The 20110-nt window shown below is 58.8% G+C and overlaps 1 protein-coding gene across 37 annotated transcripts; it reads left to right on the top strand.

Moving 5' to 3' along the window:
• The first annotated feature begins 1096 nt into the window (after positions 1–1096).
• LOC148662335 (retinoic acid receptor RXR-beta-A) lies at positions 1097–19991 on the top strand. 37 transcript variants are annotated; one of them, XR_015936720.1, is made up of 14 exons: positions 1100–1928; positions 3810–4039; positions 6144–6297; positions 11332–11511; positions 13156–13179; positions 13676–13836; positions 14239–14368; positions 15803–15935; positions 16812–16853; positions 17065–17156; positions 17958–18063; positions 18147–18839; positions 19008–19086; positions 19339–19991. XR_015936720.1 is itself a non-coding variant. In XM_088631928.1 (12 exons), the coding sequence occupies exons 1-12, from the start codon at positions 1913–1915 to the stop codon at positions 18292–18294; spliced, it is 1371 nt and encodes a 456-aa protein (XP_088488054.1). In that variant the 5' UTR covers positions 1098–1912; the 3' UTR covers positions 18295–19991. The 37 variants fall into 37 exon arrangements, 5 of the variants coding, with proteins under 5 accessions (XP_088488052.1, XP_088488054.1, XP_088488049.1 ...); XR_015936727.1 differs by lacking the exon at positions 19008–19086 and having other exon boundaries at positions 18147–18604; positions 19123–19991; XR_015936724.1 differs by having other exon boundaries at positions 18147–18604; positions 19008–19991.
• Positions 19992–20110: the final 119 nt, after the last annotated feature.

The raw sequence follows: 20110 nt of genomic DNA, 5'->3' as shown, positions 1-20110 counted from the left end.
CTCCCAGTGTGCAGCAGTCTGATCCGCTCCAGGTGTGACAGTGCTGTCAGTCAGACTCCCAGTGCGCAGCAGTCTGATCCGCTCCAGGTGTGACAGTGCTGTCAGTCAGACTCCCAGTGTGCAGCAGTCTGATCCGCTCCAGGTGTGACAGTGCTGTCTGTCAGACTCCCAGTGCGCAGCAGTCTGATCCGCTCCAGGTGTGACAGTGCTGTCAGACTCCCAGTGCGCAGCAGTCTGATCCGCTCCAGGTGTGACAGTGCTGTCAGTCAGACTCCCAGTGCGCAGCAGTCTGATCCGCTCCAGATGTGACAGTGCTGTCTGTCAGACTCCCAGTGCGCAGCAGTCTGATCCGCTCCAGGTGTGACAGTGCTGTCAGTCAGACTCCCAGTGCGCAGCAGTCTGATCCGCTCCAGGTTTGCCTGGCAGTGAGTGCCAATAAAACTCTTTGACTTCAATAAAACCGTCTTTAAAACGACTTTAAAATGGAGTGCAGCTCCCTCACCGTCAGCTCTGCCAACTCTGACCCCGGGATGAGAGTCAGCCTTCGGCTCGAGTGTCCACGTAAGGCCCTGCAGCCAGCCCGCCCGCCCGTCCGTGTGTGTGTGTGTTTGTGGCACCTCCTCTTTCTGCTCGGGGCTGTGCTGGGGCTCGATCCCTCTCCCCGCCTGCCCTTCCAGCAACTGCAACTGCAACAAAACACACAGTTCTTTCTCCCGGGTGGAAGGGAATAAAACAACAGGGGTCACAGTGAAACCGTGCAGGAGGGAGAGATGGGAGCCGGGCCGCGCGGGAGAGCCTACGCTTCCTGTACGAGAATCAAAACAACAGCGGACCAACGGATTTAACACAAACGGACGCCGCCAGGAGCTCGAGAACGGAGGGCTGTGCTCGACCCGGCGGCGGTGGGGAGACTGGTTGGGTTGTAGTGGGGTGAGGGGAGGAAGAAGGAGGAGGAGGCGGCTGAGTCTCCCTCCCTGCGAGCGGAAACTGGCTGCCCCGCGGTCCGCCATTTTGGCTCCGGCCTCCCTCGCCCGGCGCCGCCGGCCCCGCCCCCTACCCCTCCCCCCTCCAACGTGCGGCGGAGCCAAAATGGCTGCAGTTGCCCGAGCAGCGCCTCTTGCGTTTAAAATGCAGAACAGGAGCAAAGGAAGCGAGATGAGATGAGAGGAGGGGGGGAGAGAGAGGAGAGGAGACGTAGAGTCAGGATCGGGTCCGACTTCTCTATTTTATGCTCTTCCTCCGCTCTAATGCCCTCGTAGGCTGCGGGGGTTATTTTATTCCAGCGCAAAAGCGGCGGGGGGGCCCCGTGGATTTTCCACTCGTGTTTTTTGTTTTCTCGCGTGTGTGTTTTTATGACTTATTCTGATTGGCAGCGGTGCACAGCGAGTCTCTCTCTCTCTCTCTCCCTTTCTCCCCCTGCGAGTTCGGGAAATACCAGCGCTGGTTCACTTTTATTTCGAGTTTAATTGACTGTTTTTGTTGTGGGGTTTGTTTGTTTTTTTTTGCACTTTCTGCCCCCCTCTCCGTGGGTGAAAACGCTTCGATTTTGCTGCTGCTGCTGTTGTTGTTTTCCGTTTGGCTTCGGCGGCGGCGAAGGTCTGGAAACTTCGACAGCTCGGCTCTCCCAGCTCACTGGCTTTCGGAGTCGGAGTGTTGTTGTTGTTCTTGTTATTGGCGTTTTTTTAGCCCCTCGTTTATTCTTTTAATTTGAAAGAGTTCGACTTGTCGACGAGGGGAGGGTCTTGGGAGTTCCTGAGACGCAAGCGCCCAGACCCGTGTTTTGGGAGCTTTGGCCCGGAGGCCCGAGTGAGGCCTCGGGCTGGAGTTGAGTCGCCGGCCGGGAGCCGAGGCGCCCTGATCGGACTGTCGCCGCCGCCGCCCCCCCGCCACCACAGAGGCCCAGGCGTCCGCCATGGGCGACAGTAGAGGTAAGAGGACGGTTGGAAATCGTCATGTCGGGGGGTATATTTGTTTTGAGCCGCTTGTGTTTCACGTCGGGGAGTGGGCTGGGCGTGCGAGCGTGTGCTGCCGCCGCGGGCTGTGGGGAATCACTCGTGTTTTCTGGCCGCCGTGGGTCTTCACTCGGAGCGCAGGCAGCGCGTCTGTGGGTATTTATAGCCAGGCCCGTCTGTCTGTAAGCGGATACAGACCAGGCCGTCTGTCTGAGTCTCTCTCTGTCTGTCTGCGGGCGTTTATAGACCCGCCTGTCTGTCTGATTCTCGGTCTGTCTCTCAGCCCGTCCGTGTGTCTCTGTCTGTCGCTATCTCTCCCTCTGCCAGTGTCTTGTCTGTCTCTCTGGCCTGCCTTGTTTGTGTCTCTGTCTCTCCCTCTGCCAGTGTCGGTCTGCCTCTCGGCCTGTCTTGTTTGTGTCTCTGTCTCTCCCCCTGCCAGTGTCGGTCTGTCTCTCTTGCCTGTCTTGTTTGTGTCTCTGTCTCTCCCCCTGCCAGTGTCGGTCTGTCTCTCTTGCCTGTCTTGTTTGTGTCTCTGTCTCTCCCCCTGCCAGTGTCGGTCTGTCTCTCTTGCCTGTCTTGTTTGTGTCTCTGTCTCTCCCCCTGCCAGTGTCGGTCTGTCTCTCTTGCCTGTCTTGTTTGTGTCTCTGTCTCTCCCCCTGCCAGTGTCGGTCTGTCTCTCTTGCCTGTCTTGTTTGTGTCTCTGTCTCTCCCCCTGCCAGTGTCGGTCTGTCTCTCTTGCCTGTCTTGTTTGTGTCTCTGTCTCTCCCCCTGCCAGTGTCGGTCTGTCTCTCTTGCCTGTCTTGTCAGTCTGTGTTTCTCAGCCTGTCAGCCTGTGCAGTGCTGGAGACACACAGCTACAGTGTAGCTCCAAGTGGGAGTGTCACAGTCTCCAGACACAGCTGGGTGAGCTCCTCCAGTCAGGACAGGAGGCTCTTCTGTACACAGAGAGTGGTGGAGGAGGGGAACAGGCTGCCCAGCCCTGTGGTTGAAGCCGATACCCTGGCTCCTCTCCAGACACAGCTGGGTGAGCTCCTCCAGTCAGGACAGGAGGCTCTACTGTACACAGAGGGGGGTGGGGGTGGGAAACAGGCTGCCCAGCCCTGCGGTTGAAGCCGATACCCTGGCTCCTCTCCAGACACAGCTGGGTGAGCTCCTCCAGTCAGGACAGGAGGCTCTTCTGTACACAGAGGGAGGTGGGGGTGGGGAACAAGCTGCCCAGCCCTGCTGTTGAAGCCGATACCCTGGCTTCTCTCCAGACACAGCTGGGTGAGCTCCTCCAGTCAGGACAGGAGGCTCTTCTGTACACAGAGGGGGGTGGGGGTGGGGAACAAGCTGCCCAGCCCTGTGGTTGAAGCCGATACCCTGGCTTCTCTCCAGACACAGCTGGGTGAGCTCCTCCAGTCAGGACAGGAGGCTCTTCTGTACACAGAGGGAGGTGGGGGTGGGGAACAAGCTGCCCAGCCCTGCTGTTGAAGCCGATACCCTGGCTTCTCTCCAGACACAGCTGGGTGAGCTCCTCCAGTCAGGACAGGAGGCTCTTCTGTACACAGAGGGGGGTGGGGGTGGGGAACAAGCTGCCCAGCCCTGTGGTTGAAGCCGATACCCTGGCTTCTCTCCAGACACAGCTGGGTGAGCTCCTCCAGTCAGGACAGGAGGCTCTACTGTACACAGAGGGGGGTGGGGGTGGGGAACAAGCTGCCCAGCCCTGCTGTTGAAGCCGATACCCTGGCTTCTCTCCAGACACAGCTGGGTGAGCTCCTCCAGTCAGGACAGGAGGCTCTTCTGTACACAGAGGGGGGTGGGGGTGGGGAACAAGCAGCCCGGCCGCGTTGCTGAAGCTGATATCCTCTCCCTCAGACTCCCGCAGTCCCGACAGCTCCTCCGTCTCCTCCCCCCCCTCAGCGCAGCGCTCCCCCTCGCTGGCCCCCCCGGCCGCCGCCATGACGCCCCTGCCCCCCATGACGACGGCGGTCAACTCGCCCATCAGCAGCCTGGGGTCCCCCTTCTCCGTCATCAGCTCCTCGCTGGGGTCGCCCTGCGTTCCCGGCACCCCCAGCGTGGGGTATGGCCCTATCAGCAGCCCGCAGGTGAGTGGGGCTCCCTCCCAGTCTGTCCAGTCAGGGTGTGTGTATGAACCCCTCTCTCTCTCAGTGCAGTGTTCATGTCCTGGAGTGTCCAGTCAGTGTGTGTGTATGAACCCCTCTCTCTCTCAGTGCAGTGTTCATGTACTGGAGTGTCCAGTCAGGGTGTGTGTATGAACCCCTCTCTCTCTCAGTGCAGTGTTCATGTACTGGAGTGTCCAGTCAGTGTGTCTGTGTGAACCCCTCTCTCTCTCAGTGCAGTGTTCATGTACTGGAGTGTCCAGTCAGTGTGTGTGTATGAACCCCTCTCTCTCTCAGTGCAGTGTTCATGTACTGGAGTGTCCAGTCAGTGTGTCTGTATGAACCCCTCTCTCTCTCAGTGCAGTGTTCATGTACTGGAGTGTCCAGTCAGTGTGTCTGTATGAACCCCTCTCTCTCTCTCAGTGCAGTGTTCATGTACTGGAGTGTCCAGTCAGTGTGTCTGTATGAACCCCTCTCTCTCTCAGTGCAGTGTTCATGTACTGGAGTGTCCAGTCAGTGTGTCTGTATGAACCCCTCTCTCTCTCAGTGCAGTGTTCATGTACTGGAGTGTCCAGTCAGGGTGTCTGTATGAACCCCTCTCTCTCTCAGTGCAGTGTTCATGTACTGGAGTGTCCAGTCAGTGTGTCTGTATGAACCCCTCTCTCTCTCAGTGCAGTGTTCATGTCCTGGAGTGTCCAGTCAGTGTGTGTGTGAACCCCTCTCTCTCTCAGTGCAGTGTTCATGTACTGGAGTGTCCAGTCAGTGTGTCTGTATGAACCCCTCTCTCTCTCAGTGCAGTGTTCATGTCCTGGAGTGTCCAGTCAGTGTGTGTGTGAACCCCTCTCTCTCTCAGTGCAGTGTTCATGTACTGGAGTGTCCAGTCAGTGTGTCTGTATGAACCCCTCTCTCTCTCAGTGCAGTGTTCATGTACTGGAGTGTCCAGTCAGTGTGTGTGTATGAACCCCTCTCTCTCTCAGTGCAGTGTTCATGTACTGGAGTGTCCAGTCAGTGTGTCTGTATGAACCCCTCTCTCTCTCAGTGCAGTGTTCATGTACTGGAGTGTCCAGTCAGTGTGTGTGTATGAACCCCCCTCTCTCTCAGTGTAGTGTTCATGTACTGGAGTGTCCAGTCAGTGTGTGTGTGTGAACCCCTCTCTCTCTCAGTGCAGTGTTCATGTACTGGAGTGTCCAGTCAGTGTGTCTGTATGAACCCCTCTCTCTCTCAGTGCAGTGTTAGTGTACTGGAGTGTCCAGTCAGTGTGTGTGTATGAACCCCTCTCTCTCTCAGTGCAGTGTTCATGTACTGGAGTGTCCAGTCAGTGTGTGTGTATGAACCCCTCTCTCTCTCAGTGCAGTGTTCATGTACTGGAGTGTCCAGTCAGTGTGTGTGTATGAACCCCTCTCTCTCTCAGTGCAGTGTTCATGTACTGGAGTGTCCAGTCAGTGTGTGTGTGTGAACCCCTCTCTCTCTCAGTGCAGTGTTCATGTACTGGAGTGTCCAGTCAGTGTGTGTGTATGAACCCCTCTCTCTCTCAGTGCAGTGTTCATGTACTGGAGTGTCCAGTCAGTGTGTGTGTATGAACCCCTCTCTCTCTCAGTGCAGTGTTCATGTACTGGAGTGTCCAGTCAGTGTGTGTGTATGAACCCCTCTCTCTCTCAGTGCAGTGTTCATGTACTGGAGTGTCCAGTCAGTGTGTCTGTATGAACCCCTCTCTCTCTCAGTGCAGTGTTCATGTACTGGAGTGTCCAGTCAGTGTGTGTGTGTGAACCCCTCTCTCTCTCAGTGCAGTGTTCATGTCCTGGAGTGTCCAGTCAGTGTGTGTGTGTGAACCCCTCTCTTTCAGTGCAGTGTTCATGTACTGGAGTGTCCAGTCAGTGTGTGTGTATGAACCCCTCTCTCTCTCAGTGCAGTGTTCATGTACTGGAGTGTCCAGTCAGTGTGTGTGTATGAACCCCTCTCTCTCTCAGTGCAGTGTTCATGTACTGGAGTGTCCAGTCAGTGTGTCTGTATGAACCCCTCTCTCTCTCAGTGCAGTGTTCATGTCCTGGAGTGTCCAGTCAGTGTATGAACCCCTGTGTCTCTGTGTCAGATTAACTCCACAGTGTCCATGTCTGGGCTGCACACGGTCACCAGCTCCGACGACGTCAAGCCTCCCTTCGGCCTGAAGCCCATGTCGGCTCACAGCCCCGGGCCCATGATGTCCCAGAAGCGCCTCTGTGCCATCTGTGGGGACCGCTCCTCAGGTGAGAGAGCGCCCTGTCCGAGTCTCCTCTCCTTCTCCTGTCTCTCCTCTCTCTCTCCTGTGCTGTCAGCTCAGTCCAGTCCAGTTCAAGGCGCTTTACTGGCGTGAAGTCAGTACAGTCAGTGTTGCCACAGCAAAACACATACAGTTAACATGGAACACAGAGCTGCAGACATTTACAGTACAGACACGGTCCTCCGGTCTCTCCATCTAGACAGGAGCAGGACTGGGAGACAGGCTCACTGGGGCTCTGGCTGGGACAGGAGATCACACACTGGGCCGCCAGTTCAGCGGAGTTCCCTCCGCCCTCTCCCAGTAGGATCGGGACCCGCTGGGATTCTGGCAGGGGTGGGAACTCTGGGATTAGATTTCTGAGTTTAGGGAAGAATGTTTCTCCAATCCCAGAGTATCTGTCCCAGTGCAGTAGGAAGTGCACCTCTGTCTCTATTTCTCCCCGCTGGCAGTGGGAGCACAGCCTGTCCTGTCTGGGCAGCCAGGTCTGCCTGTGTCCAGTGTGTGTGTCCAGGCTGTGGTCACTGAGCCTGTCCTCTCTGGACAGCCAGGTCTGCCTGTGTCCAGTGTGTGTCCAGGCTGTGGTCACTGAGCCTGTCCTCTCTGGACAGCCAGGTCTACTTGTGTCCAGTGTGTGTGTCCAGGGTGTGGTCACTGAGCCTGTCCTCTCTGGGCAGCCAGGTCTGCCTGTGTCCAGTGTGTCCGTCCAGACTACGGTCACTGAGCCTGTCCTCTCTGGGCAGCCTGGTCTGCCTGTGTCCAGTGTGTGTGTCCAGGCTGTGGTCACTGAGCCTGTCCTCTCTGGACAGCCAGGTCTGCCTGTCTCCAGTGTCTCTGGCCAGGCTGTGGTCACTGAGCCTGTCCTCTCTGGGCAGCCAGCAGTGTGTGAGTGTGTCTCCTATCTCAGGAGTGTGTCTCCTCTCCCTCAGGGAAGCACTATGGTGTGTACAGCTGTGAGGGCTGCAAGGGCTTCTTCAAGAGGACAGTGTCACCTGTCTCCTGTCCCTGCAGGAGAGCAGTGTGTGTGTGTGAGTGTGTCTCCTGTCTCAGGAGTGTGTCTCCTCTCCCTCAGGGAAGCACTATGGTGTGTACAGCTGTGAGGGCTGTAAGGGCTTCTTCAAGAGGACAGTGTCTCCTGTCCCTGCAGGAGAGCAGTGTGTGAGTGTGTCTCCTGTCTCAGGAGTGTGTCTCCTCTCCCTCAGGGAAGCACTATGGTGTGTACAGCTGTGAGGGCTGTAAGGGCTTCTTCAAGAGGACAGTGTCTCCTGTCCCTGCAGGAGAGCAGTGTGTGTGTGAGTGTGTCTCCTGTCTCAGGAGTGTGTCTCCTCTCCCTCAGGGAAGCACTATGGTGTGTACAGCTGTGAGGGCTGCAAGGGCTTCTTCAAGAGGACAGTGTCTCCTGTCCCTGCAGGAGAGCAGTGTGTGTGTGAGTGTGTCTCCTGTCTCAGGAGTGTGTCTCCTCTCCCTCAGGGAAGCACTATGGTGTGTACAGCTGTGAGGGCTGCAAGGGCTTCTTCAAGAGGACAGTGTCTCCTGTCTCCTGTCCCTGCAGGAGAGCAGTGTGTGTGTGAGTGTGTCTCCTGTCTCAGGAGTGTGTCTCCTCTCCCTCAGGGAAGCACTATGGTGTGTACAGCTGTGAGGGCTGCAAGGGCTTCTTCAAGAGGACAGTGTCTCCTGTCCCTGCAGGAGAGCAGTGTGTGTGTGAGTGTGTCTCCTCTCCCTCAGGGAAGCACTATGGTGTGTACAGCTGTGAGGGCTGCAAGGGCTTCTTCAAGAGGACAGTGTCTCCTGTCCCTGCAGGAGAGCAGTGTGTGTGTGAGTGTGTCTCCTGTCTCAGGAGTTTGTCTCCTCTCCCTCAGGGAAGCACTATGGTGTGTACAGCTGTGAGGGCTGTAAGGGCTTCTTCAAGAGGACAGTGTCTCCTGTCTCCTGTCCCTGCAGGAGAGCAGTGTGTGTGTGAGTGTGTCTCCTGTCTCAGGAGTTTGTCTCCTCTCCCTCAGGGAAGCACTATGGTGTGTACAGCTGTGAGGGCTGTAAGGGCTTCTTCAAGAGGACAGTGTCTCCTGTCTCCTGTCCCTGCAGGAGAGCAGTGTGTGTGTGTGAGTGTGTCTCCTCTCCCTCAGGGAAGCACTATGGTGTGTACAGCTGTGAGGGCTGTAAGGGCTTCTTCAAGAGGACAGTGTCTCCTGTCTCCTGTCCCTGCAGGAGAGCAGTGTGTGTGTGTCTCCTGTCTCAGGAGTGTGTCTCCTCTCCCTCAGGGAAGCACTATGGTGTGTACAGCTGTGAGGGCTGCAAGGGCTTCTTCAAGAGGACAGTGTCTCCTGTCTCCTGTCCCTGCAGGAGATCAGTGTGTGAGTGTGTCTCCTGTCTCAGGAGTGTGTCTCCTCTCCCTCAGGGAAGCACTATGGTGTGTACAGCTGTGAGGGCTGTAAGGGCTTCTTCAAGAGGACAGTGTCTCCTGTCTCCTGTCCCTGCAGGAGAGCAGTGTGTGAGTGTGTCTCCTGTCTCAGGAGTGTGTCTCCTCTCCCTCAGGGAAGCACTATGGTGTGTACAGCTGTGAGGGCTGTAAGGGCTTCTTCAAGAGGACAGTGTCTCCTGTCTCCTGTCCCTGCAGGAGAGCAGTGTGTGTGTGAGTGTGTCTCCTGTCTCAGGAGTGTGTCTCCTCTCCCTCAGGGAAGCACTATGGTGTGTACAGCTGTGAGGGCTGTAAGGGCTTCTTCAAGAGGACAGTGTCTCCTGTCTCCTGTCCCTGGAGGAGAGCAGTGTGTGTGTGAGTGTGTCTCCTGTCTCAGGAGTGTGTCTCCTCTCCCTCAGGGAAGCACTATGGTGTGTACAGCTGTGAGGGCTGTAAGGGCTTCTTCAAGAGGACAGTGTCTCCTGTCTCCTGTCCCTGGAGGAGAGCAGTGTGTGTGTGAGTGTGTCTCCTGTCTCAGGAGTGTGTCTCCTCTCCCTCAGGGAAGCGCTATGGTGTGTACAGCTGTAAGGGCTTCTTCAAGAGGACAGTGTCTCCTGTCTCCTGTCCCTGCAGGAGAGCAGTGTGTGTGTGAGTGTGTCTCCTGTCTCAGGAGTGTGTCTCCTCTCCCTCAGGGAAGCACTATGGTGTGTACAGCTGTGAGGGCTGTAAGGGCTTCTTCAAGAGGACAGTGTCTCCTGTCTCCTGTCCCTGCAGGAGAGCAGTGTGTGTGTGTGAGTGTGTCTCCTGTCTCAGGAGTGTGTCTCCTCTCCCTCAGGGAAGCACTATGGTGTGTACAGCTGTAAGGGCTTCTTCAAGAGGACAGTGTCTCCTGTCTCCTGTCCCTGCAGGAGAGCAGTGTGTGTGTGAGTGTGTCTCCTGTCTCAGGAGTGTGTCTCCTCTCCCTCAGGGAAGCACTATGGTGTGTACAGCTGTGAGGGCTGTAAGGGCTTCTTCAAGAGGACAGTGTCTCCTGTCTCCTGTCCCTGCAGGAGAGCAGTGTGTGAGTGTGTCTCCTGTCTCAGGAGTGTGTCTCCTCTCCCTCAGGGAAGCACTATGGTGTGTACAGCTGTGAGGGCTGTAAGGGCTTCTTCAAGAGGACAGTGTCTCCTGTCTCCTGGCCCTGCAGGAGAGCAGTGTGTGAGTGTGTCTCCTGTCTCAGGAGTGTGTCTCCTCTCCCTCAGGGAAGCACTATGGTGTGTACAGCTGTGAGGGCTGCAAGGGCTTCTTCAAGAGGACAGTGTCTCCTGTCTCCTGTCCCTGCAGGAGAGCGGTGTGTGTGTGTGTGTGTGTGTCTCCTGTCTCAGGAGTGTGTCTCCTCTCCCTCAGGGAAGCACTATGGTGTGTAAAGCTGTGAGGGCTGTAAGGGCTTCTTCAAGAGGACAGTGTCTCCTGTCTCCTGTCCCTGCAGGAGAGCAGTGTGTGTGTGTGTGTCTCCTGTCTCAGGAGTGTGTCTCCTCTCCCTCAGGGAAGCACTATGGTGTGTACAGCTGTGAGGGCTGTAAGGGCTTCTTCAAGAGGACAGTGTCTCCTGTCTCCTGTCCCTGCAGGAGAGCAGTGTGTGAGTGTGTCTCCTGTCTCAGGAGTGTGTCTCCTCTCCCTCAGGGAAGCACTATGGTGTGTACAGCTGTGAGGGCTGTAAGGGCTTCTTCAAGAGGACAGTGTCTCCTGTCTCCTGTCCCTGCAGGAGAGCAGTGTGTGAGTGTGTCTCCTGTCTCAGGAGTGTGTCTCCTCTCCCTCAGGGAAGCACTATGGTGTGTACAGCTGTGAGGGCTGTAAGGGCTTCTTCAAGAGGACAGTGTCTCCTGTCTCCTGTCCCTGCAGGAGAGCAGTGTGTGTGTGAGTGTGTCTCCTGTCTCAGGAGTGTGTCTCCTCTCCCTCAGGGAAGCACTATGGTGTGTACAGCTGTGAGGGCTGTAAGGTCTTCTTCAAGAGGACAGTGTCTCCTGTCTCCTGTCCCTGCAGGAGAGCAGTGTGTGTGTGAGTGTGTCTCCTGTCTCAGGAGTGTGTCTCCTATCCCTCAGGGAAGCACTATGGTGTGTACAGCTGTGAGGGCTGTAAGGGCTTCTTCAAGAGGACAGTGTCTCCTGTCTCCTGTCCCTGCAGGAGAGCAGTGTGTGTGTGAGTGTGTCTCCTGTCTCAGGAGTGTGTCTCCTCTCCCTCAGGGAAGCACTATGGTGTGTACAGCTGTAAGGGCTTCTTCAAGAGGACAGTGTCTCCTGTCTCCTGTCCCTGCAGGAGAGGAGTGTGTGTGTGTGAGTGTCTCCTGTCTCAGGAGTGTGTCTCCTCTCCCTCAGGGAAGCACTATGGTGTGTACAGCTGTGAGGGCTGTAAGGGCTTCTTCAAGAGGACAGTGTCTCCTGTCTCCTGTCCCTGCAGGAGAGCAGTGTGTGAGTGTGTCTCCTGTCTCAGGAGTGTGTCTCCTCTCCCTCAGGGAAGCACTATGGTGTGTACAGCTGTGAGGGCTGTAAGGGCTTCTTCAAGAGGACAGTGTCTCCTGTCTCCTGTCCCTGCAGGAGAGCAGTGTGTGAGTGTGTCTCCTGTCTCAGGAGTGTGTCTCCTCTCCCTCAGGGAAGCACTATGGTGTGTACAGCTGTGAGGGCTGTAAGGGCTTCTTCAAGAGGACGGTGAGGAAGGACCTGACCTACACCTGCAGGGACAACAAGGACTGTCTGGTGGACAAGCGTCAGCGGAATCGCTGCCAGTACTGCCGCTACCAGAAGTGTCTGGCCATGGGCATGAAGAGAGAGGGTGAGTGACCGGGCCTGGACCGCTGACCACGGGGAGACACTGACCACAGGGAGACTGACCACTGACCACAGAGACTCACTGATCGCTGACCGCTGAGCTGAGAGTGCTCTAAGGGAGCCTGCTGACCGCTGAGCTGGGAGCGCCCTCAGGGAGCCTGCTGGTCACTGACTGCTGACCGCTGAGAGACACTGACCGCTGAGCTGGGCGCGCTCTCAGGGAGACAGCTGGTCACTGACCGCTGAGAGCCACTGACCGCTGACCACAGGGAGACACTGACCACAGGGAGACACTGACCACAGGGAGACACTGACCGCTGACCGCAGAGAGACACTGACCTCTGAGCTGGGCGGCTCTCGGGGAACCCCTGACCGCTGACCTCTGAGCTGACCCGCTGAGCTGGGCGGCTCTCGGGGAGACAGCTGGTCACTGACCGCTGAGAGCCACTGACCGCTGACCACAGGGAGACACTGACCACAGGGAGACACTGACCGCTGACCACAGGGAGACACTGACCACAGAGAGCCGCTGACCGCAGAGAGCCACTGACCGCTGACCGCAGAGAGACACTGAGCGCTGACCGCTGAGCTGGGCGCGCTCTCAGGGAGACAGCTGGTCACTGACCGCTGAGAGCCACTGACCGCTGACCACAGGGAGACACTGACCGCTGACCACAGGGAGACACTGACCACAGGGAGACACTGACCGCAGAGAGACACTGACCGCTGACCTCTGAGCTGGGCGGCTCTCGGGGAACCCCTGACCGCTGACCTCTGAGCTGGGCGGCTCTCGGGGAGCCTGCTGGACACTGACCTCTGAGCTGGGCGGCTCTCGGGGAACCCCTGACCGCTGACCTCTGAGCTGGGCGGCTCTCGGGGAGCCTGCTGGACACTGACCTCTGAGCTGGGCGGCTCTCGGGGAACCCGCTGGACACTGACCGCAGAGAGACCCTGACCGCTGACCGCTGAGCTGGGCGGCTCTCGGGGAGCCCGCTGGACACTGACCGCTGAGCTGGGCGGCTCTCGGGGAGCCCGCTGGACACTGACCTCTGAGCTGGGCGGCTCTCGGGGAACCCGCTGGACACTGACCGCAGAGAGACCCTGACCGCTGACCTCTGAGCTGGGCGGCTCTCGGGGAGCCTGCTGGACACTGACCTCTGAGCTGGGCGGCTCTCGGGGAACCCGCTGGACACTGACCGCAGAGAGACCCTGACCGCTGACCTCTGAGCTGGGCGGCTCTCGGGGAGCCCGCTGGACACTGACCTCTGAGCTGGGCGGCTCTCGGGGAGCCCGCTGGACACTGACCTCTGAGCTGGGCGGCTCTCGGGGAACCCGCTGGACACTGACCGCAGAGAGACCCTGACCGCTGACCTCTGAGCTGGGCGGCTCTCGGGGAGCCCGCTGGACACTGACCTCTGAGCTGGGCGGCTCTCGGGGAGCCTGCTGGACACTGACCGCTGAGCTGGGCGGCTCTCGGGGAGCCCGCTGGCCCGGCCGCTGTGCGTGTTGCGCTCCCGAGGGAGAGGACAGACTGAGAGAGGAGAGGAGGGAGGAGGGAGAGAGAGGAGAGGGAGGGCGCCCCACTAACCCCCTGTCTCCTCTCTCCCTCTCTCTCCTCTCTCTGCCTCTCCTCTCCCTCCTTCTCCAGTGGTCCAGGACGAACGTCAGCGCTGTGAGGAGCTCTGGGCCGGGGGGGGTGTGTGCGTGTGTGTGTGTGCGTGCGTGTGGCCAGGGACAGGAGCAGGTGCCAGCGCCGGCGTCGGCGGGGGTGGGCCAGTCCGATGGTACCCGGGCCGGGCCGGTACTGGGTCAGTGCGTGTGTGCGCGCGCGCGTGTGTGTCTGTGGGTGAGTGCGTGGGTGAGGTGTTGTGTGACTGTAGTTTATACTAACTGGGAAACGTGTGTATCTGTCTGTGTGTCTGTCTCTCCTCCTTTCTCCTTCTCCTCTCTCCCCTCCAACTCTCTTTTCTCCTCTCCCCCCTGTCTCCTCTCCTCCTCTCTCCTCTTTCCCCTCTGTCTCCTCTCCTCCTCTCTCCCCTCCCCTCTAACTCTCCTTTCTCCCCCTGTCTCCTCTCTCTCTCTCCCCCCTCTCTTCTCCCCTCTCTCCCCTCTCTCTCCTCTCCCTACCCCCTGTCTCCTCTCTCCTCTCTCCTCTCCCGGCCCTGCAGCGGTGCAGGAGGAGCGCCAGAGGAACAGGGACCGGGACGGGGAGGTGGAGTCCACCAGCGCGGTGAACGAGGAGATGCCGGTGGAGAAGATCCTGGAGGCGGAGATGGCCGTGGAGCAGAAGACAGAGCTGCACTCCGACGGGAGCTCCGGGGCCAACTCTGTGAGTCTCTCTCTCTCTCCTCTCTCTCTGTGAGCCCTGTCTGTCTCTCTCTCTCCTCTCTCTCTGTGAGTTTTTCTGTCTCTCCTCTCTCTCTGTGAGTTTTTCTGTCTCTCCTCTCTCCTTTCTGCGTGTCCTGTCTGTCTCTCATCTCTCTCTCTCTCTGTGAGTTTCTGTCTCTCCTCTCTCCTCTTTGTGAGTCCTGTCTGTCTCTCTGCGTGTCCTGTCTGTCTCTCTCTTTATTAGCATGACCGATGGGTACAATCAGTGTTGCCACAGCAAATAAAAATAATAAAATTAACATAGAACAAAACAAAAAAATAGAAGTAAAATAAAACCTACAGACATTTACAACAGAGACGTTATAAAATATAATAGTCCCTCTCCTCTCTCTCCTCTCTCCAGCCCAATGACCCAGTGACCAACATCTGCCAGGCGGCGGACAAGCAGCTGTTCACACTGGTGGAGTGGGCCAAGCGCATCCCACACTTCCACGAGCTGGCCCTGGACGACCAGGTCATCCTGCTGAGGGCGGGTGAGTGTCCGGCTGTCCAGCGTGTCTGCGCTGACCCCCGCCTCTCTCGGAGCAGTGCTGGTGCAGTGTCCAGCTGTCCAGAGTGTCTGTGCTGACCCCTGCCTCTCTCGGAGCAGTGCTGGTGCAGTGTCCGGCTGTCCAGCGTGTCTGCGCTGACCCCCGCCTCTCTCGGTGCAGTGCTGGTGCAGTGTCCGGCTGTCCAGCGTGTCTGTGCTGACCCCTGTCTCTCTCGGAGCAGTGCTGGTGCAGTGTCCGGCTGTCCAGCGTGTCTGCGCTGACCCCCGCCTCTCTCGGAGCAGTGCTGGTGCAGTGTCCGGCTGTCCAGCGTGTCTGTGCTGACCCCCGCCTCTCTCGGAGCAGTGTCCAGCTGTCCGGCGTGTCTGTGCTGACCCCTGTCTCTCTCGGTGCAGTGCTGGTGCAGTGTCCGGCTGTCCGGCGTGTCTGTGCTGACCCCTGTCTCTCTCGGTGCAGTGCTGGTGCAGTGTCCGGCTGTCCGGCGTGTCTGTGCTGACCCCTGTCTCTCTCGGTGCAGTGCTGGTGCAGTGTCCGGCTGTCCGGCGTGTCTGTGCTGACCCCTGTCTCTCTCGGAGCAGTGCTGGTGCAGTGTCCGGCTGTCCGGCGTGTCTGTGCTGACCCCTGTCTCTCTCGGAGCAGTGCTGGTGCAGTGTCCGGCTGTCCGGCGTGTCTGTGCTGACCCCTGTCTCTCTCGGTGCAGTGCTGGTGCAGTGTCCGGCTGTCCGGCGTGTCTGTGCTGACCCCTGTCTCTCTCGGTGCAGTGCTGGTGCAGTGTCCGGCTGTCCGGCGTGTCTGTGCTGACCCCTGTCTCTCTCGGAGCAGTGCTGGTGCAGTGTCCGGCTGTCCGGCGTGTCTGTGCTGACCCCTGTCTCTCTCGGAGCAGTGCTGGTGCAGTGTCCGGCTGTCCGGCGTGTCTGTGCTGACCCCCGCCTCTCTCGGTGCAGTGCTGGTGCAGTGTCCGGCTGTCCAGCGTGTCTGTGCTGACCCCTGTCTCTCTCGGAGCAGTGCTGGTGCAGTGTCCAGCTGTCCGGCGTGTCTGTGCTGACCCCTGTCTCTCTCGGAGCAGTGCTGGTGCAGTGTCCGGCTGTCCGGCGTGTCTGTGCTGACCCCTGTCTCTCTCGGAGCAGTGCTGGTGCAGTGTCCGGCTGTCCAGCGTGTCTGTGCTGACCCCTGTCTCTCTCGGAGCAGTGCTGGTGCAGTGTCCGGCTGTCCAGCGTGTCTGTGCTGACCCCTGTCTCTCTCGGAGCAGTGCTGGTGCAGTGTCCGGCTGTCCAGCGTGTCTGTGCTGACCCCTGTCTCTCTCGGAGCAGTGCTGGTGCAGTGTCCGGCTGTCCAGTGTGTCTGTGCTGACCCCTGTCTCTCTCGGAGCAGTGCTGGAGCAGTGTCCGGCTGTGCTGACCCCGTCTCTCTCTCTCTCAGGGTGGAACGAGCTGCTCATCGCCTCCTTCTCCCATCGCTCGATCTCGGTGAAGGACGGGATCCTGTTGGCCACAGGGCTGCACGTGCACAGGAACAGTGCGCACAGCGCTGGTGTGGGCGCCATCTTCGACAGGTAACCTGAGGCCGGACCGCCGCAGTGACCGCAGTGACCCCCACAGTGCTGTCAGTCAGACTCCCAGTGTGCAGCAGTCTGATCCGCTCCAGGTGTGACAGTGCTGTCAGTCAGACTCCCAGTGCGCAGCAGTCTGATCCGCTCCAGGTGTGACAGTGCTGTCAGTCAGACTCCCAGTGTGCAGCAGTCTGATCCGCTCCAGGTGTGACAGTGCTGTCAGTCAGACTCCCAGTGTGCAGCAGTCTGATCCGCTCCAGGTGTGACAGTGCTGTCAGTCAGACTCCCAGTGCGCAGCAGTCTGATCCGCTCCAGGTGTGACAGTGCTGTCAGACTCCCAGTGTGCAGCAGTCTGATCCGCTCCAGGTGTGACAGTGCTGTCAGTCAGACTCCCAGTGCGCAGCAGTCTGATCCGCTCCAGGTGTGACAGTGCTGTCAGACTCCCAGTGTGCAGCAGTCTGATCCGCTCCAGGTGTGACAGTGCTGTCAGTCAGACTCCCAGTGCGCAGCAGTCTGATCCGCTCCAGGTGTGACAGTGCTGTCAGTCAGACTCCCAGTGTGCAGCAGTCTGATCCGCTCCAGGTGTGACAGTGCTGTCAGTCAGACTCCCAGTGTGCAGCAGTCTGATCCGCTCCAGGTGTGACAGTGCTGTCAGTCAGACTCCCAGACAGGGACAGTGCTTACAATGTGGAGGTATTAACAGTGTAATAGCTGTGTAATAACACAATAACTGTGATTGAACACACAGGGACAGTGCTCAGTGTGGAGGTATTAACAGTGTAATAACACTTTGTAATTGAACATACAGGGACAGTGTTCAGCGTGGAGGTATTAACAGTGTAATAACTGTGTAATAACACTTTGTGATTGAACACACAGGGACAGTGCTCACAGTGTGGAGGTGGGCGCCATATTTGACAGGTAATAACAAGATCACACGTGTGGCTGTTGCACAGTAATAAGGGGTTAATTAAGCTCCAACCTCACGGTGCACCAGTGGTAGTAACTCGTGTAATAAAGGTGTAATTACACAGGGTTGCGGGGTGCTGGCATGTGGCTCCTCTCTGTCTGGTGCTGGTGTCCTGCGGTGTCTGACCTCTGACCCCTGCTCTCCTCTCTCCCCTGCTCTCAGGGTGCTGACGGAGCTGGTCAGCAAGATGAGGGACATGCAGATGGACAAGACCGAGCTGGGCTGCCTGCGGGCCATCATCCTGTTCAACCCAGGTACTGGACACATCTGTGCTCTGAGCCCTGTCTTCTCCGGCCCTGTGCCTCGACTCCCTGTCCCTCCGGCCCTGTGCCTCGACTCCCTGTCCCTCTGGCCCTGTGCCGTCCCCTCCCTGTCCTTTTTTGACCCTGTGCTGTTGACTCTCTGGCTCTGTGCCTCGACTCCCTGTCCTCTCTGACCCTGTGCTGTTGGCTCTCTGGCTCTGTCCCTCGACTCCCTGTCCCTCTGGCCCTGTGCTGTTGGCTCTCTGGCTCTGTGCCGTCCCCTCCCTGTCCTCTCTGACCCTGTGCTGGCTCTGTGCCGTCCCCTCCCTGTCCTCTCTGGCCCTGTGCTGTTGGCTCTCTGGCTCTGTGCCGTCCCCTCCCTGTCCTCTCTGACCCTGTGCTGGCTCTGTGCCGTCCCCTCCCTGTCCTCTCTGGCCCTGTGCTGTTGGCTCTCTGGCTCTGTGCCGTCCCCTCCCTGTCCTCTCTGACCCTGTGCTGTTGACTCTCTGCCCCCTTTGGCTCTGTGCTGTCGAATCTCTGGCCCTGTGCCTCGACTCCCTGTCCTCTCTGACCCTGTGCTGGCTCTGTGCCTCGACTCCCTGTCCCCCCTGACCCTGTGCCTCGACGTGCTGTCCCCCCTGACCCTGTGCTGTCCCCCCTGACCCTGTGCCTCGACGTGCTGTCCTCCCTGACCCTGTGCCGTCCCCTCCCTGTCCTCCCTGACCCTGTGCCTCGACTCGCTGTCCTCCCTGACCCTGTGCCTCGACGTGCTGTCCCCCCTGACCCTGTGCTGTCCCCTCTGGCCCTGTGCAGACGCCAAGGGGCTGTCGAACCCCAGCGAGGTGGAGCTGCTCAGGGAGAAGGTGTACGCCTCGCTGGAGGCCTACTGCAAGCAGAGATACCCCGACCAGCAGGGCAGGTAACGGGCCGCGCCCCCTCCCGCCGAGCCGCCGCCCCCCTGGCAGCGGAGGGGCGTGGTCTAACCCCCGGTCCCGCCCCCAGGTTCGCCAAGCTCCTCCTCCGGCTGCCGGCCCTGCGCTCGATCGGCCTGAAGTGCCTGGAGCACCTCTTCTTCTTCAAGCTCATCGGCGACACCCCCATCGACACCTTCCTGATGGAGATGCTGGAGGCGCCCCACCAGCTGACATAGGGAGGGGGAGGGGGGGGCGAGGGCGGAGCCGGGGGAGGGGGCGGGGCCTGGGGGAAAGGGGGAGGGGCTCTGTTTGTGAAGCGGGCCGGCGCGCACGCCCTCGGGGCTCGGACCCGCGGCTCTGCCCGGTCGGGGTGACGTCTGTTCCCCCTCGCGACCCCCAGGGGTCATCCCACTCTCTCCCAGTCCAGTCCCAGTACTGGTGAGAGAGCAGGGTCCTAGTCCAGTCCAGCCCAGTAATGGAGAGAGCAGTGTCCCAGTCCGGTCCAGTCCCAGTGCTGGGGAGAGAGCAGTGACCCAGTCCAGTCCAGTCCAGCCCAGTACTGGAGAAAGCAGTGACCCAGTCCAGTCCCAGTACTGGAGAAAGAGCAGTGACCCAGTCCAGTCCCAGTACTGGGGAGAGAGCAGCGACCCAGTCCAGTCCAGCCCAGTACTGGAGAGAGAGCAGTGACCCAGTCCAGTCCAGCCCAGTACTGGAGAGAGAGCAGTGACCCAGTCCAGTCCAGCCCAGTACCGGTGAGAGAGCAGTGTCCCAGTCCAGCCCAGTACTGGAGAGTGCAGTGTCCCAGTCCAGCCCAGTACTGGAGAGTGCAGTGTCCTAGTCCAGTCCCAGTACTGGAGAGAGAGCAGTGTCCCAGTCCAGCCCAGTACTGGAGAGAGAGCAGTGTCCCAGTCCAGCCCAGTACTGGAGAGAGAGCAGTGTCCCAGTCCAGTCCCAGTACTGGAGAGAGAGCAGTGTCCCAGTCCAGACCAGCCCAGTACTGGAGAAAGCAGTGACCCAGTCCAGTCCCAGTACTGGGGAGAAAGCAGTAACCCAGTCCAGTCCAGTCCCATAACTGGAGAGAGAGCAGTGACCCAGTCTAGTCCAGTACTGGAGAGAGAGCAGTGTCCCAGTCTAGTCCAGTACTGGAGAGAGAGCAGTGTCCCAGTCCAGTCCAGTACCGGTGAGAGAGCAGTGATCCAGTCCAGTCCAGCCCAGTACTGGAGAGAGAGCAGTGTCCCAGTCCAGCCCAGTACTGGTGAGAGAGCAGTGATCCAGCCCAGTACTGGAGAGAGAGCAGTGACCCAGTCCAGTCCCAGTACTGGAGAGAGAGCAGTGTCCCAGTCCAGCCCAGTACTGGAGAGAGAGCAGTGTCCCAGTCCAGTCCCAGTACTGGAGAGAGAGCAGTGTCCCAGTCCAGACCAGTCCAGTACTGGAGAGAGCAGTGATGTGGTGGGTCAGAGCTGAGGAGGCTCGATCAGTCTCCCCCCAGACAGGACCGGTGCCCCCTGTGCTGGTGCCCTGTCCCGAGCTGGACTGGACCTGGGAGCCCGGCCCGGGCGGACCGCGGGGTATATATCCCCAAAACACGGAGAACCTCCATCTGGACCTGTTCTGGTGGTCCGGTCGGGTCCGGTCCTGTCCTGGCAGGGGGTGGTTTCTCTGGAACAGAAGAGCCGTGCAGGATCTGGACCCCTCTCCTGGCCCAGTCCAGCCCTAACCAGTCCCAGTACTGGAGAGAGCAGGGACCCTGACCCGGTGTGTGCCGGACTCCTGGGGTTCTGGCCTGAAATCACCCGAGGGCGTGGCGACCCCCTCTCCCCAGGTGTGTTTTGGGTGAGGCTAAAATGAAACCTGTTTTTTTTTTGTGTGTTTAATGCTGAAATTGTGTTGAATTGTATCATGTTACAGTAAAGTTTTAATGCAGTAGATCATTCAGGCTGCCTGCTGTTTGGGTTTCATGGACACTGTCACTGTGTGTGTGTGGGGGTCAGTCTGTCACTCTGTGTGTGTGTGTCAGTGTGTGTCGCTTAGTCTGTCACTGTGAGTGTGTGT

This window comes from Lepisosteus platostomus, chromosome 5 (assembly GCF_059453375.1).
Source record: "Lepisosteus platostomus isolate fLepPlt1 chromosome 5, fLepPlt1.hap1, whole genome shotgun sequence".
NCBI lineage: Eukaryota > Metazoa > Chordata > Actinopteri > Semionotiformes > Lepisosteidae > Lepisosteus > Lepisosteus platostomus.
Note: the sequence above shows the minus strand (reverse complement) of the source record. Positions and strands in the feature narration are given on the sequence as shown.

Coding starts and splice junctions, on each gene's coding strand:
- LOC148662335 (XM_088631923.1), top strand. Junction 6,298..11,331: donor CTGTGGGGACCGCTCCTCAG/GTGAGAGAGCGC, acceptor CCTCTCCCTCAG/GGAAGCACTATGGTGTGTAC. Junction 16,854..17,064: donor GTGGGCGCCATATTTGACAG/GTAATAACAAGA, acceptor CCCTGCTCTCAG/GGTGCTGACGGAGCTGGTCA.